Below are 11252 nucleotides of genomic sequence, written 5' to 3'. Positions count from 1 at the left end.
TGTGTATCGAACAAATTTTTCCGCAACCATAGTAGAGACTTTGATTTGCAACCATGATTAGATAAGAAAATCAAGAAAGGCGATTGTGTGCAACATGAAAGTTTTAAAAGATGATGACACCACCAAAAAGTAACAATTTCTTGTTATTAGTTAATTAACAAACCTTTGATTATGTACTGACTTTATATTTCGTTTTATTGTGGTTCATATTTGAGTTGGAAGATGCCAAATAAATTGGAGGTGGAAATGGGAAAGAGCCTATAGAAACTCATCGGCATTTAACAATTTTTAAGTTATATACCGTCATTATTTGGTAGTAAAAATAAACATTAAACATATTGCTATTATACATAAAATAATAAGTTTGCTTTCATTATAGGAAATGTTGTTCATTTGTATTGTTATTCTTTTGAAAATTAAAGATGTTATTTTTTTAATTAAAAAAAAAAGGATATGTTTGTTTCTTTTAGGGGAAAATAACCGAACGGTTCAAATCACTAACCCAATTAAATTTGTCGCAAACAACAAGATATAAAATGAACATCATTTATATATTAATTGGTTATATTAAATTTTGTGTAGTGGATGGGACACAACTTCCACTATCATTGTTATTTGGCTGTTTCTTAGTTTCTGTATATTTAAAATTCGGCCAACTGATCAACACATGGAGCAATCATTATGTCCTTAATGTACATCTAGATGCCTTTCGTATACAAATATCATGATTTTAAATTCCTAAATCTTTTTGTAGATTGTTGCTATATGTATTCTTAGATTAAAGGGAGTGATAGCATCCTTAGCGTCTTGCAAAATCATTTTTTTTTGTTGTCACGTCATTTTTTTTGCCTTCCACCTCACTAAAATTTTTCTCTTTGCATTTCATAGGGAGTGGTAACACCCCTATAATTTCTTAAAAAAACAATTTTTTTAAATAGAAAAATAAGGTCAAAAGGTAATTAATTGACAGTCAAAGTCCAGCAACCAATCACAAACCTTTATACTTTCTCTCTTTTCAGGCTATCTCCTTAGCGAGCTAATCTTGACATCTTGCTTGGCGACTGTTAAGGGATGGTGTACCATGTCTTAGCAAAAGTTTTGGCGAGAGGAGTTGCGAGGCCACTCCCTCAAGCCTTATTACTAACTAGAAGTTGTCAGTCCCTCCGTTGTGGGGATGGAGACGCATTCATCAATATTGTATTTTAGATGAAAATGACATAAGATATTCAAAACGTAACATACGATGTTCAAAAGGCATTATACAAACGTAATATCAGCTAAACACAACAGCTCTCACACATGGAAGACAGGTACACCTAGACACCTAACAACAATAAAGAAGTACTTTCTCAATCTACACCCTAAAACCCTTAAATCGACCAAAAGTCAATGGTCAAGTCAGCCCTAACCGATTTTCATGTCGTGGCCATCCTTTGGTCACGTCGTGGCAGCGTTACGACAAATTAGCCGTGAAGCTGTCCATTTTCACGTCGTGACCATCCATCTTTGATGTCGTGGGAACCGCTCAGGACAACTTAATGATTTAAACTCTTAATCCTTCAAGCCATGCAACAAAACTTTCCAGAAGGCTTTCTCCATCTTAAAGAAACATAAAAATCATTGCATTTTAGATATGTATGTCCAATGCATGTCTTGAACACAAGCTAGGTCAAAATTAAGGAAAAAATAAGGTCAAATCTCTTGTATGGAACCCGAAACTTACTAACTTTCTAGATCTAGGACAAAGGGTCACAAAGGAGTCTCAAGAACTTATAACGTTGCCAGCTTTATGAGATCCCAACACTCAAACTTCCTTAAACATTGAGAAAAGTGGACAAAACTCTAAATCTAACATGTTTGAGCTAAAAAGGCAGGAACTTGAGAATTTACAAGAGTCTTAAGGTAGCTCAAGATGACGAGGGAGAGGCTTGCTAGTTGAGATGATGCACCAAAATGCCTTCACTTCTTCTTCAAGGTTAAAAATCACCAAAAAGAAGCTCACAATCAACAATGGAGGATTAGGGTTTTCTTGAGGGTGAAGGGAGGTGATGGTAGCTGAGGGCGTGCAAATCCCAAAATTAGGATTAACACCTAGGTGGTTGTTACGTCATGACCTCCTGCTCGTTACGTCGTGACCTATAAAATGGATGCGCATTGTAACACTCATAAAAATCATGTCAATTTAAAACTTTTTAAATCATTCAAAAACCAATAATTATTATAAATTTGTTTTTAAAATGATTTAGTGTCAGAGTATCCCAGAATCAAATCACAAAAACATAAGGAGGTGCACGGTCACGCCTTCGCCTTCCCGAGATCATCAGAAGTACCTGAAACATAATCAATAACTGTAAGTCTGAAGCTTAGTGAGTTTCCCCAAAATACCAATGCCATACAATCATAGTCATATCATATAAACAAACAACATGTATAATGAGCCATAAGACTGATTGGACCGCCTCGCAGGGCCATAAGTCTATCTGGACCGCTATCCAAGCCATCGACACGTTTGGACCGCCTCTCAGGGCCTTCAACCTATCCGGACCACTCGTCGGGCATTCGACCTGACTAGTATGCCCTCCGGGGTCTGCAGTCTATCTGGTCTGCCCTGGGTATGTTGGCCTTCAGCACAGAGCAGGTCCGCCTCAACCCAACCCCAAATCAAACAATCATGTGGACATAATATCATACGCTAGCATGCATAACAGTCAAACCGATCTAACAGATCACTAATCATAGCAACATCCTATATACCAGGATATCGACATAACCGGTCACTAGCATAACCTTATCTTATATACCAGGATACCAACCTACCAGGTCACTAAACATATCGTCATCCTAACTACCAGGATGCAAATCAATAAGAATATCATGCAATAAACCCGAATACAAATCTGAAAAGGGTCGACATTGGTGCCTTCGACCCTGTTAGTATGGTGAGGACAACTCACCTCACAAGTAGCTCGGGATGATAATGTCGACTCCTCCAAATACAACTCTGACTCAAACACTTACACCCACCAATGATTCACTTCCATAAATTCTCAAATTACTAAAATACCCCCATAAGTCAAACTGGTCAACCCTTGGTGAAAGTAAAAGTAAACGGTTAAGGTCAACAGTCCATGTTGACCCAACTCGTCGAGTGTAGCTCACTGACTCATTGAGTCCTTCTAGAACTCGAGAAATCGTGAAAAACCTAGTTGACGCACCGATTTTCCAGACAACTCGTAGAGTCCATGTGATGTCCAAATATCGGGAAAAACCCTAACTAACTCGTCGAGTCATCTTCCTGACTCGTCGAGTCCATGCAGAACCAATACATACAATCTTCATCCGACTTGTCGAGTTGACCATGCAACTCGTCGAGTCCTTTCAGTCCATTTCTCATTCAGGCGTTTTAAGCTATTCCAATGCTCCAAATTGTAGATTCAGCTTCCTAAGGCATAATTACCACGTAAAGCTGCAAACTTTACGTGTATGCAAGGTCTTAAAGGCTTAAAACACCTAAACCAAGTCTAGAATGAGGTTTAGGGCATGGGGAAAGGCCAATACAAGATAAACATGGTAACTTTATGAATTTGGGTCCTAGAGGAGTCTAGATCTGAGACCACGTCCTTGTGACAAGCTCAAACCCAAGGGTGGCTTCATGAAACCCCAAAAATCACCATAAATGTCCATAGAAGAAGATCTAAGCATGAAAGGGTCAAGGTATTAGCTTTATACCTCATATTGGTTGCTAAAACGAAGTAGATGACAAATCCACTTCCTCCTTGTCGATCCAAGCTCCTCACTCTTCAAGTTTCCCTTCCAAATTAAACAAATAACACCTTTCAAGCTCTCAACACACATAATGGGGGTTTAGGACTCGATTTAGGGTTTCTTCTGGCTGTAATGACGATGAAGGATGCTAGTAACAACCCATAAATTCTTTAAATAAGGTGCAATCCCTAAATTTTTAGGCTTTCCATGCACAACCTCTACTCGTCGAGTCGGGGTCCTCCGACTTGTCGAGTAGGAGTCATAAATCATGTGGGTTGACTAGGTTCAACACGACGAGTTGGGGCATCCAACTCGTCGAGTTCCTTCATTAAAATGAATATAAAGCCTTTAAGGTATCGAGAAATCTGAGCAGGTATCGATTTTTTCTCCTCACGAGAAATCTGAACAAGTTCTCCGAACGAGCTCTTTCTCTCTGTCGCAGGTTATCTCTTTTGCAAACCAAAGATTCTGTCACTAGTTTCTGATGGAGGACTAGTTGATCACGTGAAAATAGTTCTCTTCTTCTGTTGAAATTTATGTCGCGGGAAACAGGTGCTCTGATACCAATTCTAGGTAAACAGAAAGATGTTACTGCATAAACTGGTAGGTTTGTTTTATTGAAGAAATATAACTCTAAAACTTGATCAATCGATGATAATTACAGGAACTGAGGAACCTATTATACTAAACAAAAACTAATTAGTATATAATTAGGATTCCTAAAAGTAATCTAAAACTTTCCATGTAGAGAATCCTTATGGATCAAGGAAATTCTCTGGAACTTGGACAACACTCCAAAGAATTTGCTTCTGGACCGGATCACGCCTTTTAGCCACTTCCGGACTCAGGTATTCACTAACAGTATCCTTCATCACGTCGTGGCCATCTCAAAATCCATAATCTACATCTTTAATTGACCAAAAACATAAATGAATCATTTACCTGGAATAGTTGTTACTGAGAAACCCCATGATTTGTTTCCATATGTATGCTCCTAGTCCTTCTTCCTCCTTCGATGCTTAATCTTTGGCATAACATAATGTAATATAAAGATTATAAACTTGTTTAGGATAGTAGCTGATCATGCAAGTCTTGTATTCTTTTTTGTCTTTTAAGTTTTCATTTGTAAGTGAGTTATATTAGGTGTTGTAGTCGGTTGGAATTACCCTACTAATAAACCTTCTTCTTCCTGCCTCTTTTAACTTTTAAGTTCAAATCACACAATCATATACATTAGGAAATTTAATCAAACTCTTCCCACGGTTTGGTTTAACAAGATCTACATTATAATTAGTCAAATATAAAGATATAACTAGCGGACATTTGAAGAAAAAGATGATAATAACGAGTAAATCACATAAATAGTTGTCAAATTCATTTAGACTATAATAATTGCGTCGTATTCCTATGAGCTTTAGAATTGTGCGTACCAAGCTACATATATGTTGTATGTAAATTGTGATTTTGATAAATAAACTTTTTTGTTTCCTAACCTTTGTTGTTCTCTCCGGTAATCTCTTTGTCTTAATGCCTTCGCCAACATTTTTAACTTGTAAAATAAAGATCACTCTTTCTAACTTGCATCCAAACTAATGATTACTCTTTCTAGAAAACCAAACACCATCCATTTTAGTACATAAGATTAAATAAATCTCATTGTCTAATTTACTTATATGGGTACAAGATGTTTTCAGGTATTGATTAGAAGGTATACTTGAAATTGAAATGATTAGAAATTATTTAATTTTGTAAGCTTCTAATGATGAATAAACATAATTTTGAAGAGGCAGTTCACTTGGTCATGAGTTTATGGACTAAAGCTTAAAACTCCAGCATATGATCTTTGATTATGATTTTTCTGTGTCTATATATTTCAATTCCGTATATCATTAGAATGACCAAAGAAGAAAAATAATAAAGTAACGAATTGAGGGATATAAATGTTACAATAAAGAAACTTGGTAATGTAAAAAATGCACAAAATACAAAATATATATAAACCGTCAACATGAATTTTAGTTTACTCCAAAGAAAAGAATCATGGGTGGGATAAAGAAGGACATTAGCGTGATCCAGTTTTCAGAAAATATTAAAATACATTATTTATATTTATTTAAATGAAAGGTATAATTATTAATTAACTATAAAATTATGTGAATAGATAAAAAAAAAATTACATATGTGGAAGAATCGGCTTCCATTTTTTGGGGATAAATAATCGTAAATGTTTTGTTGTTTTAAAAGAAAACAAAGTGTGAAGTTGACCTGACATTAAATTCTTTACAGCGTATCGGCCGCCATGCTGGATACTCATGGTAATCATGCACCACCTCCTCATCAATGAACAGCAGACACGTGTTAAACCTGATCTGTAAGACAGCCAGACTTTCCTAGGCGCGTGTGGTGTAGTCGTTTTGGACACCATGTTTCCCTTTGACCTTTTAAAAACAGTAGGAAGTGGGAGGATTATGCATAAAATAGCTTTTGGCATCGAAAAGCTATGTTCCTTAAAAGATTTTTATTTTCTTTTCCAGAGCAGAAATTAAGATATCTAGATCATTTATGTTTCAATAACTTGTACCTAATGCATGAAACATCGGATTTTAACTTGGAATTAGTACTTTCAGTTATAAAATTTGTCACTCTCCTTCCTCTTGTAAGACATATGTATCGTTATTATTTATTTGGAAAAAGGGTAAATTACACTGTTGGTCCCTCGTGTACATGCCAGAAAGTGCGTTTAGTCCCTATTTTCAAAATTTAACTCGGGCAGTCCCTCGTTGTTATTTATCTTGCACGGTTAGTCCCTATGCACGTTAACCGTTAAAGGCTTCCGTTTAAGCTACCCACGTGCCTTGCACGCAGGGGCATTTTCGTCTTTTCAGGGTTTGTGTCCATTCTTAATGCCGCTGCACCTTAAAATCTTAGAAAACACTGCGACCCTCTTTTCCTCTGCTATCCTCTCCTTTGTCTCCTTCCCTCGTTCGATCGATTTCTTCCAAATAGATAACAATGATCGATATCAAATGCAATTGTGGAGCCACTGCAGTGATTCACACATCTTATAGCAAAAGAAACCCTGGGAGACTCTACTATGCTTGTACAGTAAATGTAAGGTTAATGATTTTAATTTCATTCTTCATCTTCTCTAATTTTGCCCTAATTCTTCATCTATTTTAATTGGTTCAGGGACCATTATGCAAGTTCATAGGATGGGTGAATGATTATGATCAGGACTGTGATTGTATGGCGTTTAGGATGAAACTTGAAGAACAAAATCGCAAATTGAAGCTTTACCTAGTTATTAGCTGGTGTTTTTTTTTTTTTTTTTTTTTTTTTTTTTTTTTTTTTTTTTTCACTCCTTATATATAAAGTGTAGGTTTAGTAATGAAGTTGTTAGTATTTTGTATTGTTATTTGTATTAAGAAAAACCTTCAATTCTAGTTACGATATGTTGTGTAATCATAATGTGGTGTTATCAGTTGGTGTTCAAATTTAATGAAAATGTGGTATTTGCAACATATGCAATATACCATTCAATACATGTAGCATCCAATATAACAATAAAAAAGGACAAAACTTTAAATATCCAAGATAACCATTTACCATTAACATAAAGGGACATCCAAAATAGCAACATAGTGTTATGGCATACAAATAGTTATCCCAGATAGCAACAAAGTATCAAAATACAAAACATAACAACAAAGTAATACGACAATAAATGCCTAACAAAAACACACTTATCCTTCATGATCATGATACCAAACTACAAATTCTCAAATCATGGGGCTTTTTCCCTTCTTCCCAACTCCTTTTGTTACACCACCACTGCTACCTGCTGCACCTTCTCATGTTGTATTCCCTGCTGCACCTTCTTCTGTTCCATTCCCAGCCTGTGATTGTCCCTTGCAGGTCCTTCCATTATGGCCCAAATTTCCACATTTTGTGCATGTTACAGATTTCCATTTTGTGGACACTCCATCATCTTCTGTTGCAGATCTTTTTTTTTTGGTCTGCCAATAGGGACACGATACTTTGGTGGTACCAACTTGGTAGGACGTGTGCTTTTTCCCATAAAACCTCCCATTAATAGGTTCAACTTTGAAGACATACATTTCTTTCCAAGTCTTGAGCCAATATGTTGGGTGAACCCATGTCTCAGGTATTCCAACATTTTCATTGTTGAGCCTCATATCCCATATAGCTTCTATACTATGTTTACAGGGTATGCCTGTCAGTTCCCACTTGTTACATGAACAAGTTTGTTGGTCCATATTAACCACACATTGATTAGTACCTTCACTTGTAACTTGGTACTTCCCATTGCCACAGAACACTGCCTTACATTGTATTGCCCTTTCTTTAATTTTTTGAAGGGTCTTAGTGGCTGTAGGAGTTAATGGGCCATTAGCTTTGTCAATTTCTTTTTGAACCATGACAATTTTCCTCATGATATACTCCCTAATAAACTCCAAGCAACTGATAATTGGCTTATCACGACCCTTCACTATCTTGCTATTTAAACTCTCACACATATTATTCAACAAAGCATCACAATGTGCCCTCCCTGATAAAACATAACTGTATTAGATTATATTTAAAAATTATACACTTATCAACATAATATTATATACATGAGAAGTGGGATCTGGACCAGTGCTAAGGTGGAATAGAATTAAGCCAGTTATATGCTTCACCGTTAAGTTTCTTTAGTTCTTCCATGGCACTGTTGAATTGTGGTATGGTGGTACATGTTGCACAATTCCAAAGACAATCCTTGAATTCCTTGCCCCTCCATTTACGTTTCATGTTCTCATGAAGATGCCTTAGGCAATGTCTATGCTCTGCTGCTGGGAAAAGTTTCTCAAGTGCAGGCAATAGCCCCTAAATCATCAAAAGAGTGAACTTGTTTATTGAATTGTAAAACATACAGGTGAAAATGAATGGAGAACTTTATTTACCTTCTGTCTGTCTGATATGAAAGTGAAGTTGGAGTTTGCATACAAACCAAGATCATCTCCTAAGTTAGTTAAAAACCAGGTCCATGAATTAAAGTTCTCTGCTTCAACAACTGCATATGCCAAAGGGTATGTGCAGTTGTTCCCATCTAAACCCTGAATTATCATGTTAAACATAGTAATAAGCAAACAATTAACTATGGTCAAACATTAATCAAATACTAAAATATGATTATGCACATACCACTGCTGTCAGGATCATACCATGATATGGACCCTTCATGAATGCACCATCAAGCCCTAGTAAATCTCTTTTCCCTGCTGCAAATCTACTTTTCAGTGGACCAAGACAAATGTATACTTGTTCAAATACCCTAGTCTCAGATGCATAACATGGTTCACTTTGCACTTGAAGTTTGACTGTGGTGTTTGGATTTCTACTTTGCACCTCCTGTAACTGTAAGTAGTCTCTTAGACACGAGTACTGAGCAACAAAATCTCCCCTAATTGATTCCAGGGCTTTCGTTTTCGCCGTATGAACTTTCATGTCTGACAATCCAACTTGGTATTTCTTCTCAAGCATCTCACGTAATGCTCTAAGTGGTATTTCTGGGTTTGACTCCATTGTGTCAATAATCTGTTCAGAGAGAAACTTGTAGTTGCATGCCTTAATTTTCCTTGTTTGAAGACATGTATGTTGCTTTTCATAGGTCTTAATAGTCCAATTAATGTCTTTTTTCCACTTACTCACTAGTAGGACCTATGGGCATTTATGAACAAAAACATCTTTCACTTTCTTTTTCTTTTGACTTGGTCCCACTTTGTCATTACTTTTGCTGGTCCCACCTGTTTCTAATATCCCAAGGTTTGGTATTTTCCCTTTACAAACCAATCTAATTATGTTTTTGTCATTCTTGACGAACTCTAACTCCCTTCTAGTTTGTATGGAATGAAGATAAATTTGTTGTTTAACTTCCTTGGTTGTGCTAAAAGTCTGGTGGATGTAAAATGGATCTTTGACAACAGCTGCTTCATTCTTATGTGCTCTTTGTAAATCTCTTATTTTCTTCTTTTTTTTACTAGCTTCACCCTCATCTGATGAAGATGCAGATACTAATTCTTTAGTGTCTATAACCTCTAATTCTTCATCACCTTCTACTGCTTCATCTCGATCATTAGGAAAACTTCCAACCCACTCCACCTCTTTGTCAATGTTGTGGTGAAAGTTCTTCATATCAACCTCTGAATCATCTAACAAATTATCTTCATTAACTATGTAATCACTATCTTGACTGTCTTTACTATCTTCATTGTCTTCACTATCATGAATGTCTTTACTAGCTTGACTGTCTTCACCTATTTTTTCACTATTTGGTTCATCTTGTTCCATAGGAGTCCCACCAAAAGGTTCACACCATTCAAATGTATCATCCCAACCATCAACATTAGGACATGTGCTTCCCATCATTGGTTCAATCAAAGGGCTTTCAATTCTTGGTATATAGGCAGGGGTTGAATCAACTGTTTCACTCAGTGTAACAGGGGGTTGTTCCAAGATTGTTTCAGGTAATGTACTAGGGTTGTTCCATAGTTTCTACATTCTCAAAAACAGGGCTTCTTCACTAGGACCATCCCCTGAATTTGACCATGTCAATAACAACCTTTTACGAAAAAGGGACTCAGGAATTTCGTGTATCTTTATCTTTGCAGGGTTTGGGGACATTTGATACGTATGCAACTTGGTTTCCCAAAACTCTGTATACACTTCTATCACCTTGTGTTCATAAACGTATGACCTAAAGTGGTTTATATCTTCGTCACAGCCCAAAGCATACAACCCAAAATCTAAATCCCAGGTTGGTCGTTTCAAATGGTAGTAAATACTTTTACCTGGTTCCACACAATCAAGCAACTCCATTATCTCATCCATATCATGCACCGAGAACAAGTCACTATCAATGCCATCAATATATTTCATCTTCCCCTTTATGTATTTGCGGCCTGGAAACTTCGTAAAAACTCCACCATAGTTTAATCGTATCGAGAACATAGATGGATTGTCAGTTGCGAACCCAAAAAATAAAAAAAAAATAAAAATTTACCTTTTAGGGACGTATAAATGGATGATCAACTGAAAATGTAGAAAATTTTACCATATGAGCTTTGGAGATCGTATTCCTCCCATTCTTGCCTGATCCTCCAGTTCACCATCGTAGAAAACTAGGGTTTTCTCGTGCAATGCTAAGGGTCGACGGAGGATGAAATGAGAAATGATCGGTTATCGAAGCTGCGCCATAATGGTTCATGTATACAAACCCTGAAAAGACGAAAATGCCCCTGCGTGCAAGGCACGTGGGTAGCTTAAACGGAAGCCTTTAACGGTTAACGTGCATAGGGACTAACCGTGCAAGATAAATAACAACGAGGGACTGCCCGAGTTAAATTTTGAAAATAGGGACTAATTAATTTTTTAAAAACTTTTTTTTGAATTTTGTAGTAATGAACACAATTTTTTTTTTTGTAATT

At 36.5% G+C, this 11252-nt stretch overlaps 1 protein-coding gene across 1 annotated transcript; it reads right to left on the bottom strand.

Annotated features, from left to right (window-relative positions):
* Window positions 1-7616: 7616 nt before the first annotated feature.
* LOC145060520 (uncharacterized) lies at window positions 7617-9351 on the bottom strand. The gene is made up of 4 exons (XM_079008170.1): window positions 8971-9351; window positions 8730-8882; window positions 8466-8652; window positions 7617-8335 (listed from the first exon to the last, which is right to left on the bottom strand). Exons 1-4 carry the CDS (start codon window positions 9349-9351, stop codon window positions 7617-7619), a joined length of 1440 nt encoding a protein of 479 aa, XP_078864296.1.
* Window positions 9352-11252: the final 1901 nt, after the last annotated feature.

The sequence above is a fragment of the Lactuca serriola genome, chromosome 6 (assembly GCF_051521515.1).
Source record: "Lactuca serriola cultivar US96UC23 chromosome 6, Lser_US96UC23_V15, whole genome shotgun sequence".
Lineage (NCBI taxonomy): Eukaryota > Viridiplantae > Streptophyta > Magnoliopsida > Asterales > Asteraceae > Lactuca > Lactuca serriola.
The sequence above is the reverse complement of the archived record's forward strand: the minus strand, read 5'-3'. Positions and strand labels throughout refer to the sequence as shown.

Coding starts and splice junctions, on each gene's coding strand:
- LOC145060520 (XM_079008170.1), bottom strand. CDS start 9,351: ATGGAGTCAAACCCAGAAATACCACTTAGAGCATTACGTGAGATGCTT. Junction 8,883..8,970: donor GTATGATCCTGACAGCAGTG/GTATGTGCATAA, acceptor ATGATAATTCAG/GGTTTAGATGGGAACAACTG. Junction 8,653..8,729: donor TCATATCAGACAGACAGAAG/GTAAATAAAGTT, acceptor TTGATGATTTAG/GGGCTATTGCCTGCACTTGA.